General features: G+C 42.6%; 1 protein-coding gene across 2 annotated transcripts in view; it reads left to right on the forward strand.

Moving 5' to 3' along the window:
- Positions 1 to 24,746, forward strand: part of Rora (RAR related orphan receptor A) — a 737,605-nt gene that overhangs the window by 539,099 nt on the left and 173,760 nt on the right. For both annotated transcript variants that reach the window (XM_031345964.1, XM_031345969.1), the window contains exon 2: positions 9,999 to 10,028. In XM_031345964.1, coding sequence (XP_031201824.1) covers positions 9,999 to 10,028 — 30 coding nt within the window. The remainder of the gene's footprint in view (positions 1 to 9,998; positions 10,029 to 24,746) is intronic.

Genomic DNA, 24,746 nt, shown 5'->3' on the forward strand with positions numbered 1-24,746 from the left:
GGAGGGAGGGAGGGAAGGAGGGAGGGAGGGAGGGAAGGAGGAAAGAAGGAAGGAGAGAGAGAAAAATCAATCAATCAATCAGTTGGGCCAGTACAGTGTTTGCTATGCAAGCATTCATAGTCTGAGATTCCCAAAACCTACTTAGGAAAGAAAAGGAAAAAAATGTGATGCTATGCATTTATAATTCCAGGTCTGGGGAGGCATAGACAGGAGGATCCCAGGGGCTGTTGCTCTCTAGCCAGTCTGGTCAGTTAGTGAACTCCTGATTCACCCACGCTCATCAACAGGTCAACAGCAGGTGAACTCTCGTAAGCCAATACCCAATCAGTCTTTGGCAAGGTTTTGATACATTGTACCCTTTTCCCATGCTAAAGCTAATGCCTATCATTGTACTGCTTCATTCAGGAATATTTCCCAGTGTGTCCTGCCTGAACTGAAAGCTGCTCTCTCCCTCTCTTTCCCCCTTGTTCCTTTTCAAGGCCACTCAGGAAGGCCTTGTGATTAACACTGTGTTTTGTCTTCTGGACCTGTGACGTCCACAAACTCGATTTCCTGTTCTGTGCTTCTCGAGAGACTTTCCTGTGTGGTGAGCCGAAGCATTAAATGTATCTCTCTGTGAACTTTGGGAGACTTTGGACTGGTAGATAATGATGCTTGTTTTCCCAGGAATCAAAACCTCGACAGTGCCTACCTCTTTACTGCCTTCATTCCAGAACATTGCATAAATATACTGAGTTAAGCAGGGATAACTTTTCAGATATAAAGTCTGGTTAGGCTATTAACCCGATTACACATCACTATGGACCCTCATGAAAGCAGCTAGCTCTGTCACGGCCCTTTTTCTTCACAGTCCCCTAGGAAAGGTCAAGCATGCAATTAACAGTTGCCATGAGAAACAGGGGTCTCACAAAGAGATACCTGCAATAATAAAAACAAAGGGAAAAAGGGGATTCTGAATAAACATCCCCATTCATTGATTCATTTTAGCTTCCCTGTAGCCCTTTGAGATGGCTGTTTTCACACTATCCTTTTTCTCACAATTAAAATTTTGTTTATATAACTTTATTGTAGAGATTTTAGAAAGTATAGGCAAGGCAATGAAAAAGTGACCCATCATTTCCTGCCTCCCAGAATAACCACTCTCATTAATTTAGTGTATATATTTTCAATCTGTCTTTTCAATGTGCTTGTTCTTTTTTGGCAAAGATTATTCTCTGGTGTTTTGCATATATCTGTTGCTTCATGCTTCTAGAACATCCTTCTCTGAGATTTCTGTTATCCCATGACATAGACATCCTTTACCTAAGTCATCCTCTTTGTTGACACTTGTGTGGCTCCTGCCTTGTGCATCACTCAAATAAGCAAGGATGTGCTGAAAAGATCTGCATGGATCATGAACCAAAGGTTAATCAATGTGGTTACGTTTCTTCTATGTTCGTTTTTCTTTTCTTTTAAGTTTTTTTTTAACTTTATTATTATTTATATGAGTAGACTGTAGCTGTCTTCAAACACACCAGAAGAGGGCATCAGATCCCATTACAGATGGTTGTGAGACACCATGTGGTTGCTGGGAATTGAACTCAGGACCTTTGGAAGAACAGCCAGTGCTATTAACAGCTAAAGCATCTCTCCAGCCTCATCTTTTTTTTTTTTTAAGGAAGAACTCTCTGTATAGTCTAGGCTAGCCTCCAACTTGTGGCAACCCTCCTGTCTCAGTTTCCCTGGTGCTGAGATGACTGTCGCATAACACTGGGACTGCCTCAGTTGGGCCATATTTTTAGTGGTAGGATTTTATGAAGAAAGAAAACAATCGTATCCCTATTCAATTAGGGAAACTGAGGCACGAACAGTTAGGTGCCTTACCCATAATTACATATCAGGTACTTGACAAAACTAGGAGTTCCTGACTCAGAATCACATATGGGAAGTAGTTTACCCATTTAATCTGACTAATACAAATTCATGAAAAAATAAATACTTCAGAGATGGAAATAGGACTCAGGTGTTGTCATAGTTACTTTTCTATTGCTTTAAAGAAACACCATGACCAAGATAACTTGTAAAAGAAAGCATTTAATTTGGGGGCTCATGGTTACAGAGGGTTAGATTTCATGACCAACATGGTAGGGAGCTTTGCACCAGGCAGGCAGACGTGGTGCTGGGGCAGTAGCTAAGAGTTTCCATCTTGGTCAACAACCACGAGGCAGAAAGAGTTAATAGAGAGTGATGTGGGCTTTTGATGCATCAAAACCCAATGACACATTTCCTCCAACAAGGCCACACCTCTTAATCCTTCCAAAATAGTTCTATCAACTGGAGAGCAAGCATTCAAACACATGAGCCTATAGCAGCCATTCTCATTCAAACCATGACAGCTGTTAAGAAAGCCTGCTGTTCTGGCAGAAGACTAAAGTCCATCCCCAGCATCCACACCAGGTAGCTCACAAAGGCCTGTAGCATGTAGCTTCTGGGGCTCTGATACCCTCTTCTGGTCTCCCTGAGCACCTGCATGCATGTGCACATGCACACAAACAATTTGTCATTGTTAAAACCCTCCATCTTTTCTTAAATTGCATCCTAGCATGTCCAATCCAGACAGCTTGTCTAAAATCCTGTAACTAAACAGGATATATGCTGCAAACTATGCTGCTCTATGATTAAATTATTGATGTTTTCATATAGTCTGTTTTTTTGTGGAGGGGGTTTGTTATTATTGTTTTGTTTTTTGTTGTTTTTAACAATTTTTTTCCTCAAAATAGTAACCATATTGAGTTGTTCTGTGTGTTTGGGAGATGTAGATTTGCTTGCTCATTGTTTTGAGACATGGTCTTTGTCACTCAAAAATTCTGTGTATAACCCTTGGTTTTCGATATATTCTAGACTAACTGAAGCCCTCTCCTTTTTAGACTGTCAGTTATCCCACTGGATCTTGAATCTCTTTACTCTTATCTATTCTGGCTGTGCAGATCATTCCCTCCAGATTTAGAACCAATTTACCTTTTTCCTACCTTGTCAAATTTGCTTTTTTCCTAGGTGATCTGGGACAGAGTCAGCAATGGCTCTGGTCTCTTGTTCCTACCATCAGCAGCAGACATTGGGACGGGGTCACTGCATCTTCACATACCTTGGCCTGGTGTGCTGACCAGGACCCATGCCCTGTGAGATATGGTTGAGGCTTGCCTGTTGGTATAATATATTGGTGTGAAGTTTCTGCCATCCTCCATAGCCTTTGGGTTATCCTTATCTAACCTGTTTGGATAGCTCTGTCTTCAGAGATCGAAACTCTAGCCTTCTGCTGACAGCAAGCTGGTGAGTCAGGGATAGGCAGTTCAAGTCTGTGCCTGCCCCAGGAGTGTCAAGGAGGAATAGATTCAAGAGATTCCAGAAGTCCCTAAAGGAAAACATTTCAGAAAAAAAAAAGTATCATAAGCTCTACTGTTGAATGAAAATGCAATATATAAGATAAAACTTCTCAATTATGGGAGGGAGAGAGATAGCTCATTCAAAATAGCACCTGCCTGGCACATAAGAGGATCCAAGTTCAGTACCCAGAACCTACATGAACAGCCAAGTACAGAGCTGGCAGATAGGTCAGCAGGCAGATAAAGTAGTGCAGCAGGCTTGCACTACTGCCGAGCCTGACAACCTAAGTTCAGTCTTAAAGCCAGATGAGGGTCTGGCTGCTTGTGCTTCTGGAAATGGCAAGATGGAAGATGGAAACAGAAGGATCCTCTGATAGGATCTACCAGGAGCTCACGGGCTGACTAACATGACCTACATGGTGAAGTGTTCAGGTCTGTGAGAGCCCTGGCTCAAACCAAAGATGTAAAGAACTTAAAATTGTCCTCTGACTCCCATGTATGTGCTGTGCACACAGAAACACACACAAACACATAGACACACAGACACACAGAGACAGACACACAGACAGACACACACAAACACACGCGCACACCTCAATTCTAGAAGGTTTCATTGGAAGCTGTGGTAGTCACCACTTCATACCCCTGACCAGAACTCTGAGGTCAAATGTAAACCAGTTGAGAGAGACCTTTCAGACAGGTCCACTTCTCATATGCAAATGGATGAAAGTAGATCTTTCTAGAAGAACAAGACTCTAATGATTGTCACTGGGTCCTGGTGCTAATCATAAGTTTGGTACCACCAGGAGAAATCCCTCCCATCCAATATGGACTTTGCATAATGAATAGTCATTTCTCAGAGGAATTTTATTCTAAGATATCCACATTTCTTTCACTGATGGTCTGTGTGCCCTGGAATGTGACCTGCTAAGTCCTTGGAATTTTTTTTTTCTTAAGATAAAGGCAAGACTTGAAAGAAGGTATACCTCTGGTCTGCCTGACCAATTAAAAGTTGCTTCTGGAAATATGTTAGGAAATATAACCTAAATATGGAAGATGGGTCTCTCTCTCTTCCTCTCTCTCTCTCTCTCTCTCTCTCTCTCTCTCTCTCTCTCTCTCTCTCTCTCTCTCTCTCTCTCTCTCTCTCTCTCTCTCTCTCTCTCTCTCTCTCTCTCTCTCTCTCTCTCCCTCTCCCTCTTCTCCTTCCCCTCCCCCTCTTCCTACCACCCTCTCTCTCACATACATGCGTGCACACACACACACACACACATACACACACACACATTTTAAGTTGAAAAAGAAAAAATCAGAAAAGAAGAGCTTGTCTTCTCATCCCATAACCGTTTTTCATACCAAAGTGGAATTGCTTTCATGGCTAAGAAAAATACCTTGGTTGGTCGAAAAGTTGAAATATTCTTACCAAATCAATTCATCCTAGGCTCTACCCTAACATGAAAAAAACTCACATTAAAATAATATTGATGTTGATAATTAGTACTTCTAAATGATTTTAAAGGCTTTTTATGCAATTATAAAGGATTTGATTGTTGTAACTTTGCTAAATGCTCTGGTGCCTTCTGCCTGTTGCCCTTGGTCCCTGCAGCCCTGACACATAATTTATTTCTCTTTTGAGTGAACTCTAAGCATTAATGCCCATTAAGAATTTCTGAAACAAAGTCCCGAGATTACTTGGAGCACTGTCAATAAGATTATCATTAATAGTTCTTCTGTCCTAGACAAGGACAGCATTTTGTAACATTGTTTCTATTTGGCCAGCCCCTTCCGAGACTGTATCCTGATTCCCCTCTTCCTGGTGCTTTTCTCCTTGACCTATAGAAACCAACAAGCTCAAGTTGGCCAGCTAGGCCAGCTCGGAGTGGAGTGGGAGGGGCAGAGGGTGAGCACAAAGTAAGATCGCTTTCTTTGTGAAACAACTGTTGGCCATTCGAAAGAAGGAAAGAGAGAGAGAGAAGGAAGGAAGGAAGGAAGGAAGGAAGGAAGGAAGGAAGGAAGGAAGGAAGGAAGGAAGGAAGGAAGAAAAAAGGTTGTGCCTTAGTTCTTAAATGAATGTTCATTTGCTGCCTGTAAAGTATGGCTTTCAGTGCTGGCTTCCTCCCTTCCAGGATAAAGTCAAGAGGGGAGCCTGGTGCCCCTTGATGGCACACAGGAAGTTAAGTGCTTGGTGCTTTGTTTGCTGATGTCAGGCACTGGCGGCCCAGATTAGACACGAGTTTAGCAGCTGCTTCCTGATAGGCACACCTTCATCTGCCCAAGGAATAGCCTCCTATTTAGTGCAAAAATATAGTCGCACAGTGTACGCAATTAGAAACATCTTTAGCAGAAACAGGCCCTAAGCACTGTGTCCCAGGCGAACTCTCTTCAGCCTTAAGCAGGACTCAGTTTACCACCACTGCCTCTTTAGTAGTTCCGAGAATCAAAGCCAGAGAGCCTCCTCATACATGCTCTGGCCCTGGAGCCACACCGCAGCCCTGTCCTCCTTTTATTAAGGAGTCAGAGACTGAGAGGGGGTTAAATTATTTACCCAAGATGCCACATTTGTCTTTGTAGGAAGGGATTCACAATCCACTGAAGGCCATTGGATCTAGGGACACTGCTTTCTTAGAATTAAACCGCCAATATGTGAAGGCTGTGCGGTGCTGTGACTCGAAACCAATTAAATCCCAGATTATCACTGTGGCAATCTGCTCCCTACTGCAGTCACCTGGAATGCAGGAATGTGGGTATGCTGGGGGGGGGGGGTAAAACTAAAGAAAAAAGGATAGCTCTCCCACATTTTAGGCAATGTTTTCTCTACTGTGTTTGCCTTCTTCGATATTTAACAGAGAAGGGACCACAGTTAGATGCCCCCATCCCACCCCCACCTCTGGAAATGCTCATTTAGGAATTTACCACACCAGGGAAGGAAGACAGATGCTGCTCTTCCACACAGAGAAAATACCTCTGTACCCTGACAACCGCCCCCAAAGCATGCCTCCTAGCAGCCAATGGAGGAAGATAATTGATGTAAGATGGGCACAGATGGGAAAAGATCAGATTATATTCCTAAAGCACTCTCCTCCAGAAGCCTAGAACTCTGAATGTCCCCACTGATAAGCCTGCAGGTGACAAATGTGTGGTATTTTCCTGGTATGTACCTTGATATATCTTGAAATGTTGTTGGCTGCATTGAGTCAGGCAAGCTTACGATACTGGAAGGCATACTTTGATTTTTGAGTATTGGTGGGATGTGTTGTTGTTGTTGTCTCCTTTTTAAGGATTTAAATCCCTAATCGAGCACACTTGCAAACGCGCGCACACACGCACAAACACACACACATACACACACACCCGCATGACAATTTAGAGTACTTTAAAATATGATAACAGTTTTGAGGAAAGGGCTAGGCTGTCACCCAGACTCAAGGCTGATAAGGGCAGATGCGGTCCCTGCAGAATGATCCCTCTCTTCTAGAGCAGTCTAGATTAAGTTTGTCTTCTAGATGTTCAGACTGGAGTTTCTTTGTGTATTTGACTCTCTCCCCCAAACCTAAACTGGGGCTTGGTTTAAATAAGATGGGGACAGGGCTTAATACTCTTCCCATAGGCTTAAATTATTTACACAGCTCACTTCTGAGAGGCATATTGGAAGGAATAGACACCCTTGTTGAGTACACTTTGTAGAGGTGCTATCTACACCAGGGTCTTAAAGACTTGCCTTAGGTACTGTTTCCCATCAAGCATTAACTTCCACGGAGAAACGTTAAATATGCTAATTAAGTTTCCCTGGGCCTTGGTTTCTCAGTCTGAAATACAGAGATCATCTTCTTTGTCCTTTTTCCCCTAGTCTGTGGAGTCCCAAATACAAAGTATTACAAGTCCCATAGAGAAAAAGGGGACAAATTCAAGCCACCTGCAGGATCAAGATAATTATTTTTTCAAGTGGGGAGGACAAAGGGAGGTTTATAAAAATGTTTCATTATCCCGTAGAATTTATCTTTCGTGCATTACACTGTTGCTCTTGCTTGCTTTTTCTAGGGAAACAGAATTCTGTATTCAAAATAGCTCCTCAGTAAAAACAAAAACAAACAAACAAAAACCCAAAAGTGTAATATGCCCAATTAGAGCACCATAAATGCGACCTGAGCCAAAAAAAAAAAAAAAAATAGTATTCTTGAGAGGAGGTGTGACTTCATTCTTTTCTTCATTTGATTGACTAATATCTCTGTTCTAAATAATAATGAAATTTAGGATTATATTTATATAGGAAGGAGTTGCTAGATAGAATACACAAAGCTCAGTAAAATACAAATGCAAAAGAAGCAAGTTAATGGTGGAAGTTCAAACACAGGCTGCTAGTCTGTATTTCATCTGCTACCTTTAGCAACCCCAACACTGGCATGACCTCCATGTGCCAATACAGCACATTAATTGGCAGTACCACAAAACAACAAAACGAAGAATTTGAGTCATTTTGAAGGGGAAGACCTGCTTTCTCTCAAGAGACAGATATGAAGCTTCTGCTCCATGCCTGTTATTCTAACCCCCTAGATCAGGCAGCTTTCCTGCAAAGAGATTCAAAATCTATTATGAGTGTAATCATCATGAAAAATTTTGATGAGAACAAGGTACCACGCTGAATAATAACTTTAAGTAGAAAACCCAACGCGGTGGGGTTTTCATCAGGCCTTCGAGTGTCAGGAGAAAAATAGTTCCACACTCAGCGAATATAGATAGGTCTGTTTGGGGTTGTGTTCAATCCAATTGTGTGTGGGGGGTTGAATAATCAGGAGTGACAGCCTAAGCGCTTTTTCTTCGAAGTGATTTTATAGAAGGCACCATTTCCGAAGGAGGGTATGCTCGCATCCCCAGTAATGCTGAAAGGGCACTAGTGTATCAATTTATTGGTGCGGGTGTCATGAGCTGGAGTCACAAATCAGACTCGGATTTTAAGGTTCGTTCACTCACTGTTGCTGTGGGGGAAAGGAGCTTTTCCTAGGATAAATGAAGCTTCTGAAAGTTCTAGAACACTTCTGCAGTTTCCTTGGAAAATGTTTGAGGGTCTGCACAGAAGACACTTGCTCGCTCTGCAAAGCCAAAGTAAACATGATGAAAAATAATTGTCTAGTTTTCCCTCGATAAAAGGGAGGGGCAGGGCGGGGTGGGGAGGGGGTGGGGGCGGGGGCAAGAGACGACAAATTTGAGTTGGGCTATGTAATTTCAGCTTCCTTAAATAAGGCCTTTGGAAAACTTTGGAGAAGCAAGTGTGTGATTTTGGTCTTGGCTCACAACTTTGAAAACTTTTTCCCCTTAATTTCTACCAAAGTTTTTCGTAACAGATCTCTTCCCCGAACGATGTGTTCCATAGTTAAGTAATAGCCCTGATCCAGGGTGCCAAAATTTCCAGCTACTTTTACTTTCCAGAGGAGGGTTAAATAGTTCTCTTAATAACTTGAAAGAAAAAAAAATCAAGGTTTACCACAGTTCTTAGTCACAAGTTAACTGTTTTCAACAGTTTGATTATTTTCTAGCCTATGTAGCCCTGAGAGGATCGCCTAAGTAAAGAATGAAAGCTGAGAGGCATTTAAAGCTTACATACACTGAAATGAAGCTGGAACTGCTTTGCTTATGGCCATCCACTCTGTCAGGTGCCATTTGCCAGCTACTACTTAGTTCCACTTGTCACCTGTCACCCATAAATCATCCTGGGAACATCCAGGGTGCTGACTCATGCATCCTCTATGTTCCCACCATATGTATCGGTGCTATTTGTAGAGAGTTAACCACCATTCCCCTATGGACTTTAACAAATATGGACGCATAAATAACATTGTGTGTGGTTGTATTTTCTTCACTATAAAAAGCTATGCTTCAAGTGAGCAGGAAGAAACATTTCCATTAAAAAGGAAAGATGGAATCAATGGCTATGCCAAATGAATGGCTCCACAGCTCAGTCCGCTCTTGTCAGAGTGGGTTGGCATGGCTCTTCTGCGCCTTCTGCCTGCCTATTAACATGATCCCCTCCCGTACTGACAATAAAGCTGTGAGCTTTCTTTCATCTCCTTTACCTTGGTGTACTACTTACTGTCTGTGCCTTTGCTTTGTGTATGCATGCATGTACATGCATGTGTGAGTGAGAGTGCACATGTGTGTGCAGGTCCACGTATAACACACATGTGTGTGGAGGTCAGAGGACAACCTCAGGTATGGCTCTAATGCTGTCCACTTTTATTTTGAAGATAGTCTTTCATTGGCCTGAAATTCACCTATTAGGCTAGGCTGGCTGACCAGCAAGCTCCAGGAATGTGGTATGCCTTCGACTGCCTTCTCAGCAAAGGGATTACAAACATGCGCCAACACACCTAACTATTTTTAAACATGGGTTCTGGGGGCTCAGCCCTTGTATTTGCAAGGCAAGCACTGTGCTGACTGAGCTATCAGCCATGCAGTTAGCTAATAAGAAAGCGGATGAGCTCACCGTCCCTGCCATTTATGGTTCAAGGCTTTGGGTTATGTCTTATGATGCTCTCTGTCACTGGCTGAAGGTGACATGTTTCAAGCCCACAACTGCATGACCTATGACCACAGAGATCCTCATAAAACCTTGCTTGACCTTTGTCTCTGTCTCTTCTCTTCCAGGTATCTCAGTCACGAAGAAGACACACACATGTAAGTAGTGCATTTTGTTTCTGTCCCAAGTTTTCTGAAGAGTTGGAATTCGAATATGTCTGGCTGCTGTGGCCCTTCGAGCATAAGCCAATGTTTCCATGGTCAGCAGTGGTCATACTTTCAACCTGTAGTGGTCGGATTTGGCACATCTCCACCTGTTTGTGCTGAGTGTGTGTTGATGAGAGAGGTCAGGCATAAGCTGATGAATTCTGGTTTTCCAAGCCACAAACCTCTAGACGCACCACGAAACCTAGTCAGGAGGATCGGTTACTTTTACTGCTCACCTCTTATTCTGGATCCTTCTTAGAAGAGTTTCTGGAAAACCCTGATTCCTTTTCAGCTTCTCTCTCCTTTTCCTTCCCACTAGCTCACAGATGAGCTTGTTTTGTTCTTATGTCTGTGGAGCAGATACACTGAGGGGGATAGAGGCGCTGTTGAACAACCATGGCATGGCCCGTGGGGCCCTGGTAACTGGCATTGATAGTTTGGTGTGGAACTGTGTGCTGGGTCTATGCTCTGTATTCATCCCACTTCTCAGGGTCAATCGCCTTCATCAACTGCCTCAATCAAACTCCACCATAAACTTACCAACTCATATCAGTGTAAGGTGCTGTGATCTGCAGTCGGAGCAATGATGTTTGACTGAGCCTTGAAATTCAGGATGAAACACTGTGTTGCTGATGCAAGCAGCCAACCTTCGCTATAGTTGACCAGCATATTATTTAGGCTCTGAATGAATGGAGACTTTAGAATTTGATGAGTATTTTAGACCACAGATATGTGCTACTTACGAGATGTATTTGGGCATCTTCCTAAGCTGAGCATTGGATCTATTTTTGGCACGACAGAGGAATGACAAGGATATAGTCCCCACATTTTTCTTCATTCAACTTTTTGTATTTTTTTTTTTTTAATTTCACGGGACTCATTTGGTGCGGGGGAAGCAATATCTATGTAACATCAAAATAGTTTCGCTTGTGCCTCAGTTGACTCTCAAAATCTGCTCTTGGGTTTGTCTGTCTGTCTTTCTGTATTTGTAGAAAAGAGAAACATAAGAAATTAAAATTGTTATTTTTAAACGTAAAAGAAATATCGTGCAATGAGAAGCTGCCTGACATTTAGGGCCCAGTCTTGCAATTCCTCCATGTGGCTCTCATGGATCAACATGGAATGCTTGTTTGAAGTCCCACGGAAGGTCCACCCAAGTTAGATGATGTATGCTCAGGATGGCACCTCCACATTTGCAGTCGCTGTGCCCCTCTCCATCAGGGTAGTCTGTGACCCTTAGTTTTTTGGGGTTGTTCTGTCGTTGTTCTTGTTGTTCTTGCTGTTGTCGGTGCATAATTGAGCTCATGCTGACTGAGAGATTGACAGCGCAGGCCACTGAAGTCCTCTGTATATCCGCAGGGCAGGCATGGTACAGAGAGCTTCCTTGCACAGCCTTGCCCATGAGCTCGTCCCTGGCCTGGAGGGACCCACTCTAGAGGTGGTAAGTAATCCAGTCTTTCTGCTAGCTCCATCCTGGGCCTCTCCCAAGCAGGGGCTGCTGATTGTACCTACTGTTTATGGTGGTTTGGGGTGTGGACTCCTGGCCACCTAGCAATATACAGAAAGCTACGGACAGTTTGCATTGTGGATTGGCTCTTAGATAAGTGGACAAAAGAACCCAGTTCAACTCTGTTAGCTATGAAGAGGGCACCCCAACCAATGAGATAACAGAAGTCAGAGAGCACAGATGTTGTTATTGTATAGACAGTCCATCTACAGAGACATTCAAAGTATTGCCATCACGGAAAATAATTTATGGGCATAGATAGAAATTCATGGAGGGATTTAGGAGACAGCAATGAGAGTGCTGACTAGAGATGGAAAAATTGCAACTCCAATAGCAGGCAACTTTACCAGGTAGGGCTTCCCACCAAAGCTTACACAGCTTCATCTCTGTCAACCTTAAAAGATATAGCCAAAAAGGTAGTTTCTTTCTAACCTCGAAGGTCAATCTGGGGTGTCCAACCTTCTGACACCATTACATGACATCATCATCTACAAAGTTCAGACTGGAAAAAACCTCTCAGTCCAATCGAGTTTATTATCAGAATGTCTAAGTAAGTTTATGGTTTTATATGGGGCCTCATTTACATGACCCTGGGCTGTAAGAGGCCTGGAGATTGCAGGTTGGCCACCCTGGAAGGCATTAAGTATGAAGTACCTGTAGAAAAACTCAGAGCTTGTAAATGTCCTGGAGTGAAGGATTTAAGTTACATGATGTTGGAATGTTTGGGGAAGGGTAAGATGATATTTAGCTCTTCTGAGTGCCATAGATGCTCAAGAATAAAATATCTCTCCTCAACAAGTTGGAAATAGTAGAGTTCAGACAGCGGACATAGGATTGTGAGTGTCCAGAGAGATTTAACTCTTGGAGCTGCATGAGCTTCTGTAGAAGCCTTCTGTGCCACTGGAACACAGATTATTTTTGTCACCTAGCTTGACAGCCCTTGATGTCTCTGGTCTTAGGATCTCTACAGGGCCCACAATGTATTCTGGAAAAGAAAAATCAATCAGTTCTTTTTCTAATAGCCATCAACCAAATGATTTCTTCTTTATAACCCATCAGGTTTTCCTTGAAAATGAAACTGTCCTAACATGCTTCACCATTTTCTTTTTTCTTTTTCTTTTTTTTTAAGATGTTAAATTTCAGCTCCCCTTAAGTCCTCTTGACATCTGTTCTTCAAGAAGTTTCACTACCAGTGAAGTGTATGAAGTTGTTTCTGTATTGGCTCGAATTTTTCACTTTTAGCCAGGGTTCTGGAAACCTTGGTCAAGCCTTGACTGTATAATGGTTGACAACTCAAGTCACCCTGAATTAGTGGTTTCAAACTGAGCTTCCAAACTGCCCTCCAAAAGAGATTGTTCAACTTACAAATTAATAGGTAGAGTTGCCAAATGTATTATCAGACTAGTGTGTCAGGTCACATGTGCACTACTCAGAGGTGCAAGAACTATCAAGTGAACCTCAATCATTTTGACATTCAGATGTGTGTGAGCATGCACACACACACACACACACACACACACACACACACACACACACCATGTTTTGGGGCAAACCAAGCCATAAGTTCCATGAAAGGACATGAGATCACTAGCCTCCAGGAAGTCCCTGAGCATAGTCCTCAGATAAATCAGGTTCTCCCAAGCTCCCGGGGGCACCTGAAAGTTTTAACTCTACTTGGCTTAGAGGGACAAGTTAAAGCTTGGGGTTTTCTCATGCCAAGCCATCACACCCAAATTGGCTGAGAAATTCTTGCATCTGTAATGTTTTTCAATTGTTGATAACAAATGCTGCTATAGGTTTTATTAAACGGCATCTTTACTTGTAGGATAGGGACATATTAGATCAATTTCACACTGTGGTGTGGAATTTCAATGGCGTTTTCATGGTGATTATAGAGCTCTGGTTGGACACTTGCAGGAGCACTTTTTCATTTTGTTCTCTCCCTGGAGTGCTCTGGCTTCTCATTCTGATGAAATAATATGGGGTGGATAAGACCTTTCACCACTCCCCTCTAGGAATCAGCTACTGTTTAGCTATTTAGATTTCTTTAATTGTCAAGGAAAACTAGCCATTCACTCCTGACTTCCTGACTTCTTAATCTAATTCTACTTGGACAGTTCTATATTTACTAAAATGTTATGCAAGGACAAATATGGAGCTGAAAGCCTGCAATGGGAAGGAGGGGCTAGAGGGATGGCTCTGTGGTCAAGAGCACTGGCTATTAAGCTCCTCCACAGGACCAAGTTTGGTTCCCAGCATTCATATTGGATGACTCACAACCACCTTTAACTCCAGCTCCAAGAAATCCAACACCCTCTTCTGGACTCTGTAGACAGCTGCATTCACGGGGTAGAAACATATCCATACACATAAATGAAAATTAAAAAAAAAGAGAGAGAGAGAAAACTTATAATAGGCCACCCCCTCCAGTTGCTGTGAAGATTGACATCATAGAGTTGTCACCAAACAGAATTAAAATGCAGCCACTACAAGGCAGGCCCAGAGGACATTTAGAAGGTCCTGAAGTTTTGCCAGTGAGACCTGAGCACTACCATTTCTTCCTATTGTCATCTTTAGTTGTATTCCTTATTCTTCCAAGCCAAGCCTGCCCAGCCTCTTTTCTTTACACTCAGAGAGGTGTACAAGTCTAGAGAGTACAGGTGACTCAGTGGTAAAGAGTCAGAAGTCTGACTTTTTACTCTCAAGTTGATTTGTCAACTTTCCATACAACCCCTCCCCCAAATACCAACAGAAATATTGTATCCAAATATTCCAAAATATTTTAGTATTTAAGACTAATTGCTGCTAACAGATAAGTTAGTACATCATTTTGTATTTGGTTGTAACAGGCTAACACCTGAAGTAAATAATTAAAGCACTGTATTATTTATAAATAGATTCTGATTCTCAGCAGTCAAAATATTTTAGCACAAATCTGAATATTTCTTTTAGGCACTATCTTTTATATCCCTTTAAAAGGTATTTATTGCATTTATTTAAAATAGAATAGATTTATGTAGTCACCTTTCTTCAATGTATCTATATTTTATTATTTTGTGTGTTTAAGTGTTTTTGACTGCATGTATATAAATGCACACCACATGCGTGCCTTGTGTCCAACACAATCAGAAGATGGCTTTGGATCCCTCAGGACTGAAATTACAGATAGTTGTGAGCTGACATGTGGGCGATGGGAATCTACTGCTGGGTACCCCAGGTTCTCTGGAAGAGCAACAAGTGTTCCTAGTCACCCCTCTAACTCCCAAACCCTGTACTCACTTTTTATTCCAGAGACATGGCCTTGAATTTGACTTGAAGAAAATGAGTTTGGGGGTCTCTAGTTTTCTTTCTGGGTCTTTGTGAATCACACAAAATAAACCCAATAATTTATCACAATTTTTACTCTCTACTCTGGAGAACCAAAATCCAAAAAAAAAAAAAACCAAAAAACAAAAAACAAAAAACAAAAACAAACAAACAAACAAAAAAAAAACATTTTCCAGCGTGTTCTCCTTTTCTGGCAACTACTCTTTGATTGTAGAGTCTCAGAAACCTCAGATTTGAGTCCATTCACAGTCCAGAGAAACTCAGGCTGTTCTTGGCAAGACTATAGGACGATGCTTTGGTGGCAGAACTCATAGGTTGCCTTGACAACCCAATTGACTCACAGCAATTATTATTTCAAGTACTGGCGGGGTGTTTCATTAGGACATTAAGACAGATGTGAGCCTTCTTTTAGTGGGCCTCCATTCTCACCACTTGGTTCATTGACGAATAATCCAGAAAAAAAAAACAACTTACGTTTATGCTCATAAAGTCACTGGAAGGTTCATTTGCTAGAACTATTAGCCATCCCAGGCATAAAGTTTGATGACAATGGGACATAACCACAATGCAAATGCTCATGCCTCACACTGCTCTGTGTTGGCAGGTCCTTTAACCCTGAGGATTCCATGGCATAAGGGACAGAGCTTTGGGTCAGACATGGGAGGGAAGCAGGGGCATACAGTCATAGAAAACAACTTAAGATGCGGATATCAAGTACATCCATTCCAGAAGATTCTACTCGTAACCAGAAAACAAGTTTAGCTGGCATGTAGGAGAAAATAAAAGACTTAAGCTTTCTCTACAGGATCCAAATGCTGTGATCCAAACATCTGAGAACAACCAAGTAAATACAACGACTAAAGCTGGGACCCTAGAAACAAACGGCCCCTATTTTTCACCTTCCTTTGTTCTCATTCTGAACAATAACTACACACTCCCTTCAAGAACAACGAGATGTAAGAAGCCAAGTGTCTGGCATAGAGTCTGGAAATGATTTCATTGTTTAGAATCAGTCTGTGAGACTAAAGCTACACCCTCTTTAGCTGTTCTGTGACCCATCACATTAAAAATAAATGGGCTGTGCTTGGCCCTAGGGGTTCTCCCGAGGCGAACAGTTCTCATAGTCTTAAAACCCAATGTCAGGGTAAGGACCTGTGAACTCTGTAGAAGTCCAGCATTTCCATCAGCTATCAAATGCTTGACGCAGAGCTGAACCCACTAAGTGTTTCAGTAGACTCCAGATTCATGAACTGACTTTAGGACAAAAGTATTTGTGTTCCTTTCTGTCCAAGTTCACTTTCTATTGCTTTAATTAACACCCATGACCAAAACAACTTGGGGAAGAAAAGGTTTGCTTTATTCACTCCAATCAAAGTCACGCATGAAGGAAGTCAGGGAAGGAACCCCAGGCAGGAATCTGGAGGCAGGAATTGAAGCACAGGCTATGACGCTACTTCCTGGCTTGCTCCCCATGGCTTGCTCAACTTGCTCTTTTGTTCTCCCAGTACCACCTCCCCCAGGGTAACACTGTCCACAGTGTTCTGGCCCCTCCCACATCAATCACTAATCAAGAATCTGTCCCACAAATTTATATATAGGCCAATCCTGAGGAGGTATTTTCTCCATGAACGTTCCCCTTCCTAGATGATCCTAGTTTGACTCAAAGTGACAAAAACCTAATCAGGATACTGTCTCATAACATAGGTTCCAAGGGTATGTTACTGACTCTTTAAAATTCTTGGAGAAAACAAAAACAATCTGGCCTACTAGTTACTGGTATGTGATTGGTAGATCTATTACCTAGTTAATAAAGTCTTACGTACCATTGGCCTGAACTTTAAGAGAGAGTTGGGGGCTGTGGAGGGAGCTCAGTTGGTAAAGTGCTTCCCATGACAGCATGAGAACTTCAGTTCAGATTCCAGGCATCCAGGTGTTCAAACAAAAGCAGATATGGTGATGCACACATATAATCCTAGTGGAGGAGAAGCAGAGACAGAGGATGCCTAGGAATTTCCTGGCCAGCCAGTCTTAACCAAATTGGTGATCTCCTGGTTCAGTGAGAAACTCTGCCTCAAAAAACAAGATGAGGACAGACCGTGGAAGACATCTGCTATTAACCTTTGGTCTCCCCATACACATGCACACAAATACCTATACCAGGTGTATGTATGAAAACGAAAAGGGGTCAGGAGAGAAAGAGAGAGGCTAGTTATCTATTATAGAAGTCCATGTTGCCTTTGATTCAACAACAAGAACAACACAATAGTGAAAAGAGAAGTGCTCATAGTTGTGGCCAACAGTGATGTGTGCCACTCACTAGGCACATCTCAGACTCTATATGTTCTGTTTAATGCTGGCTTTATCTCCTCTCATCTCATGAGCTCCATTGGCTTTTACCCTTGCAACAAGTTTCAGATAAGAAAATGTATCCGAAGAGTGAATCATTTAGCTTAAAGAAGTCAAAAAACTTGTTTCCTCACCCTGCTGGTCATGGGCAGAGCCTAGACTCAGAACACAGACTGTTTCTGTGCATGGGAGAGCTGCCCATCTTTAGCATGGACAGTGAGTGCCTCATGCTTTGGACCATTTGGTGAGAGGCACTTTTTGAGAGGACTTTACAAATTCTCATGTGTTTCATCATGGCCATGGCTTTGTTATGTAGTTCCTATACCACTCCTGTTCCACAGATGGAAGCTAGGCCAAGTACACTAGCATGTCCCAAGGACAGGGGAGTTAAAGGCAACGAGCTCTAACTGCAGCTGGCTTCGTCAGAGTGGCTCTCCCACTCCATAGCAGGGAATAAAGCCAAGCACAGCACAGTCATAGCTACAGCTGTCTGAGGTTTCACTTTTAAAAATCATTTTAGATTTTAGTCGCCTTCTGTTAGTGTGTGTGTGTGTGTACATGCAGCGTGTGATGTCTATGTGCAGGCATGTATGCTGTGGCACACATGTAGAGACATTAGAGGGCAACTTTGTACAATCATGTCTCTCCATCCACCTTTGAAGATCTGGGGATCTAGCTCAAATTGTTAGGCTTGTACAGCCACCTCCTTTACCTACAGAGCCATCTTATAGGCCCCTGGTGTTGGTTTTGTTGTTGCTGCTGGTTTGATTTGGGTTGGCTTTTTTTTTTTTTTTAATCTTATAACTCTTTTATATATGGGTAGGTTTTTCCACTTGAAGACTCAATTTATTTCAAGACAGAAGAATGTTATTCCTGTCATATGAAAAAGTTGATCTATCCAAGATGGTCTGCTGGCAACTATCCAGCCTTCCCATGTTAAAAGGATCATGTTTTATCTTTTTACCATCCTAACCTGACCCTTCAAAGAAATGAGCAGTCAATATCACTGTTCATACAACTCAGCTGATCCCATTTTGAGAACAGCTCGTCTGAGGTTCCTAAGCTTCTAGGAGAGCCAAAGCCCCGACCACTAGCCATGCGCGTGTGTGGTGGCATGAACTGATCTCCTGCTGAAGCAAAAAAGGTCTTCTTTATTGTCAATGCCACGTATAGTTCTCATTCTTTTAGCTTACCTTGATCATTGAGGCTTGATACTTAGTGTTCACACGGACAGTGGGATTCAGCACACCGAGGTTTCCTTGACACCTCACCCAACCAAGCAAACAAGATTGCAGGCCTGAATACTTGGAGACAGGAAGATATCTAAAAGATAAACCGCTGTAAGGTTGGGGAGGTGGATCACTGATCAAGAGCACTTGCTGTTCTTGCAGAGCATTAGAGTCTGGTTTCCAAAACCCACACTGGGCAATTCATATATGCCTGTTAACTCCAACTCCAGGAGATCAAACACCCTCTTCTGGCCCCTGTGGGCATAAGCACATACATACACAGACACACAGACATGGAAATAAAAATAAACTAAATCTCTTTTAGAAGATAGCAACTAGGTTCTGCCGATGCTTAATCCTACCTGAATTTAGGAATTGATCTGAGTAGTAATATCTGCAGGTGAGGAATCAAAGTGGAGGAGAAGCAGAGAGTCCAATGTGTTTGAAATGTGACAAAAGCCACCACTTTATATTAACTTAACTTAAGCAGTTACCCTGAAACTTTGCACTACCTTTTGGTTATAGTTGCTGCCCGTATCTGCATTGCATTGCAACGAAGGTTTTCATTTCCTCTTGCCTTAGATTGCCCAAATGTACCTCCTAAAGCCATGTTCTCTACTTGCTCGACTTCCATCTTTGGGCAAATGTTTCCCCTATACAGCAAAGGGAGGCTCCTTTTGTCTTTTACTGGGTTGACCACCTAAGCATTAATTCTAGCATTTAATATCTTAGTCAACAGCCAAGTGTGATTATTAAAAATGAAAGCTGAGCCTAGCATGGTGACACATGGAGTCCTAGAGCTTCGAAGGCCGAGGGAAGAGATAGACTGCTAACAGTTGGAAGCAAGCCTGGATGAGGTTATGAGTTCCAGGTCAGGCTAGGGTGCCTCGTGAGACCCTGTCTCCAGCAAACAAACAACAAACGAATTGTCAAACAGAAAATGCTAGAACAGATATAGAATAGAATAGATCGGTGATGCTTTGGATTCTGTAAAGGACATTAACAGATAAACCTTTCATTTTCAATTTTTTACTTTGGAAATGAAAAGGAGATTTTATGACAAAAAGTCCTGAAATGTAATGCCACAACCTAAGGACAACAAGCAGCTAACCCTTGTAAGAAGGCAGGGCTAGGAAGCAGTCAGGCTTACAAGCAAGGATGCTCATAATTCCTAACCCATGCCTCGAATTGCATGAGGCGCCATGTAGAAAGTTCACCACACTCCCCTCCGTCTCTAATAGCTTACTCTGCAGGGAAAAGCAAAACAAACAAACAAAAAGACACCTCCTTTGGAAGATTGTGTGTGTGCGTGTATATGCCGTGTGAGGCTAAGCTTGGTCCTCATTCCTCAAGCATCAGACATCTTGATCTTTGAGACTCTCATTAGCCTGGAACTTGCCAAGCAGGCTAGAACAACTTGACAGCAAGCTACAGACATTCGTCCTTCTCTGCCTCCCCAGCACCAGGAGCATATGCCACCAGGACTGGCTTTTCTGTGTGACTCATGAGCATTGAGCTCAGGTCCTTGAGTATGCAAGGCCAGCACTTTATCGACTGCCCATCTAGCTAGCACCACTTGCCTCCCCCTAATGTGAGGGACTCTTTGTACTAAAAGTGCCACAAGGAAATGCAGAACTCAGTTTGAGTTTCCCTGCTGTGTTTTAACACCTTGTGGGGCTCAGCTCACAGGTGATGATCCAAGCTCTGTCTGAGGCCATGGTAAGATCACTAGGTCAGTCGATGGCTCTGCGGACAATGCTGTGGACCCATGTGGCTGGAGTCGGTGGGTACCAAGGAAGAGATGGATAATGAGAAGATGTGGTTTCCTTTCTCTCGTGACTGACAACTGCCTATGGAGCACACAGGGAAATGCGGTGGCCTGGAAACATTGCTTTCCTGCCTTGTCACTTGACATCATATGAATCAGATGTTTCCTGCCTCAGCCCCTTCTCTGAGCTCAGATAAAACCCTGGTCCTTAGATAGAAGCTTCTTTTCTGGCTCTTCCTGTGCTGGACTGCACGGAGAGGATGCTTACTGGGCAGTGAAGATTTCCATCAAAAGAGACAAGTCTATTCTGACAGTAGAGAAGGAGCGGGTCCCTTTGGCTCTGTCTCCCCAGCTCTCAGGTCTAATTGTAAGACCAGTTCTTGCCATGTCATTAAAATCAGAGGCATGGAATGAGCCCCGAAGCTTAAAAAATATATATGCGCTTTGAATTCCATGGCTAATGGTTCTCCATGCTTGCTTTCATCCCAGGGCTAATTGGCCAGGGCTCCTGTGATACACTGGAACCTGTGTCTCTCCAGCCCTTTTAACTCAGCTACAAATAGCTTGATAAAAATTTGAACCCCAAGGTCCAAATCTTGCTCATGTCTCAGGTGAATGAAGGGAGCTGCACCATGTTAGCCCCTTTTCATCACAAAGAATCTTTCCCTCGAACAACTGGGAAAAATGGGGAGAAACTATTTTTCTCACAATTGCTATTTCTTCCTTTCCCTTGAGTGGATTTCTATGGTTCCTCTTAAAGAAGGAAGGTCCCAGCAAGGTGTGTCCACTGCCTGCCCATCTTTTAAGCATCACAAAGTATATTGGATTCATTTATCTGTCTCCCTGACACCATGTCTTTTTGTGTTGACAAAACTGAAAATCCATTTCTGCTCCCCACCAAGTTGAGACGTTGTCATAAATGTTACCAACCTATGCTGTCTGTGCACAGACTGGATAACACCAGCGCCCCTAGAGATGAGGCGAAAACTAAACTCTGTCCCCTGAGGCCAATGAAATAGCTGTTTGGTCCCTTGTGTGAAACTTCCTAATAACTTAACTGGGCAGCCTGTGGGTCCCTGGAGGGCTTCTCCACAAGAGTGTTCCCTCTCTTTGTTAAGATTGCTTATTAAAAATGATTTTATAATGAAGTTGCCTCAAATAGCAGTTCTTTTCCTGGTTGTCCTTGAAGTGGCAGCAAAGAACCTAGAGACAACTGTCTAGGGTTTTCCTCCTTGTTAAAACATCTCCGTTACCACGGGTGCTCTTGATTTTTAAGGAGACAGAGTCTAGCTGACACGAGTCCCTCTCCACTTGATTATGTCCCTTAACTCACTGTGCAAGGCATTATTGGTACCTTTGCTTGTCGAGCAGGCACGGGAATCGAATTGATCTCTGTCGATTGAGGACATGTTAGTCTGCAGTGGAAACCAGACTGTCAGGATTCCCCAGGAGAGCAAAGTGGCTAAGAGATGCCCGCTGTCAATCCAGCCCCAACTCAACCAAAACAGTGATTTCCAGTGATCTCATCTCTTTGGTCTCTGATTTCTCCTATAACTGACCACTTTCCTGCCATAAGGGATGGACATAAAGAAGAATCCAATAATAGTAAAGGCAAGGTGGGATTAGTACAGGTTTATAATCCCAGTACTGGGGAGAAAGAAACAAGAGGACCCCTGGGGTTCACTGGCCAGCCAGCCCATCCTACTTGATGGGTTTCAAGTAACATGTAAAGAACAATGTCTAAGGTTAACCTCTGGCCTCTACCTGTATTACACACATGCACCTGCAAACCCATGGAATCCACACACATACAAATAGTATCAGACTCTGTGTTAGCTACATTATACGTATTCATAGCTTCTTTATATGCAAGCCAATTAGGAGGTAAACAGGGTTTGGGGTGTTCACATGGTCTATCAGCCTGCTTTTTGTCCATATGCTGATTTATTTAACATAAAGAATGATAAAGCAGTTGTCTGAAAGGTTCACCACTGGGTATATCCATCTACACAACATGGCCTCCCAAGGTGTTCTCAATAAGTGGTGCAGGAAAGAAAAAGCTATATAAAGTTGCTTGTAACAGACTCAATCTGAAACGCTCTCCTTAAGATAGGTTGGCTTGTTAGACAGTGAACCGATTGGGTATTGAGATGTGACTTGCAGTGTGCATTCAGGAGAACAGATATGGCTCTACAGTGTGTATTCAGGAGAACAGATGTAGTTCTGGGGTGTGCATTCAGAAGAACAGATGTGGCCCTGCAGTGTGTATTCAGGAGAATAGATATGGTTCTGCAGTGTGTATTCAGAAGAACAGATGTGGCTCTGCAGTGTGTATACAGAAGAACAGATACAGTTCTGTAGTGATATAGTTCTGCAGTGTGCATTCAGGAGAACAGATGTGGTTCTGCAGTGTACATTCAGAAGAACAGATGTGGTTCTGCAGTGTGCATTCAGGAGTGCAATAGATGTGTCTCACAGTGTGCTTGCAGGAGAACACCAACACAAGAGGTACCATGTGCATCTTCCAACTGCGGAGATCAATCCTGACTGGTTTTGCTCAGAATGACTGAGTACCAAGAATGTGCCTCAAGTAACTGCTTCAATGTAAGGGCCATTTTACTCGCTAAGACTGTCAGAATAGGAACCTCAAATACACACAATAAAATTAATCTTATGAGAAGGAAAAGAACACAAATTGCCTTTATTCTCTTCTCTGAGACACTTTTAAAACATCCTTACATTTCGCAATGGCTACTTCCCTCTAACCAGTAAGGATAAACAATAAGAAAGGCAAAAACAAAACAAAACAAAAATCCTGTTCTGGCTAGCACAAGCCTTTCACCATATACCTGAGAGGCAGAGACTGGTGATTCTGTAAGTTCAAGGCCACTCTGGTCTACAGAGTGAGCTCCAGGCCAGCCAAGACTATATAGTGATACCATGTCACAAAACAAACACGAAAGCATGCAACAGTGTCTCTAAAGGTCCACTGTGCCATATTCATGTGCATAAGCACAAAGAAGGGATGGAGGAGGGAAGAAAGAAGAGAGGAAGGAAGGGAGGGGGGAATGAAAGAGGATTAAAATATATGTAGACTTTAAGGTTGTCAAATTTATGTTTTCTTACTTTGGAAACAAATGCTTCCCACAAAGACTTCTTTAAGCTTCAGCCTTAGAGCTCGCTGCTTCCAGGTGTGCTTCATTCAGTATTGTCTGATCATAGTGAGATCAGAGTCTCATTCTGAGGCTTAAAAGCATCTAAAAATCCTTCTGAAGATGCTATTACTAATATTGTTGGGGGGGGGTGTTGTTGAACTCTTAAACACCATTTGTTTTCATTATTCGTGAGAAATTTCTAGTCCAAAGTGATCAGACTTGCCAGGTAAAGTGACGTTCTCCATTCTCATCAGTATCTGTGTAAAGCGAAGGACAAAGCTTCCTATTACAGAGTTGGCTGGCCTTTCCAGAATGGGAGATGGAATGTTCTGTCACGGGGGATTGTCTATCTTTGTCTGGTCTGTTGAGGAAAAAGCGAGCCAAAAAATGTTAAACCATCTCTGAAGTTGATGTTCTGATAACCCCAGATTCCTTAATTGAATCTCAGTGTAAACTCTAGAAAGAATTTTACTGTTCAAGGTCAGAACATGTAGCTAGCTAGCATCCTTCTGTCTACCTGGTATAGCTTATGCGTGTGCTGTCTTGATTTAGCAGACACTGATGTTTTCAAAGTTGTTTGTTGATGATGGAGAAATAACTCAGTGGGTGAGCTTGTAGCTGGCTGTGGGTGCAAACCTAAAGATCTGAGTTCAAATCCCAGCATCTCAGTGAAGAAGCCAGACATGTCTATGTATGTAATCCTAATGCTGGGAGGTGGGGTGAGTGGTTAGCAACAGGAGAATCCTTGGGACTTGCTTGCTGCCAACTTGGAGTCTTGAGAGAACAGGGTGACAGAGCAGGGCAATTGATATTCTCCTCTTCCCTCCGCACATGTACATGGGTGTGTGTAACCAAACATGGCACATACACATATTGCACATGGATCACTCATAGGCTCAAATTTACAGCATACACACATCAAACAGAAGAAAACAAATTGTCTACGTCATGTGAGGCCTTATACTACCACAGTTTCTGTGGAATCTTCCACAGTTGCTGCGGATTCTTCCCTGGAATTCTTTTGTGAATATTCTTTAAGTATCGTGCATAACTGCCTTCCCTGGTTCTGTTTATAACTTTTTCTTGAACCAAGAAAACAAGAGGAACCAAATTATCCCCTGCAGGATCAATTCCATGAGTGGAAACCTTGCTTATAAATGAGAGAATGAGACGTGACCCAATAAAAGAATCTATTTTAATTTTAATTTATTTCCTGGTGGCCTTTTATGCCTCCTTAGGCGATGACCTAACCAATTCTTTCTTAACACTGATTTTTTTTTTCTTTCCAAGGTCAAAAAGCACTTTGCAGTTATTGTAAGAAGAGAATAAATGGTTTTT

The sequence above is a fragment of the Mastomys coucha genome, unplaced genomic scaffold (genome assembly GCF_008632895.1).
Source record: "Mastomys coucha isolate ucsf_1 unplaced genomic scaffold, UCSF_Mcou_1 pScaffold23, whole genome shotgun sequence".
Classification (NCBI taxonomy): domain Eukaryota; kingdom Metazoa; phylum Chordata; class Mammalia; order Rodentia; family Muridae; genus Mastomys; species Mastomys coucha.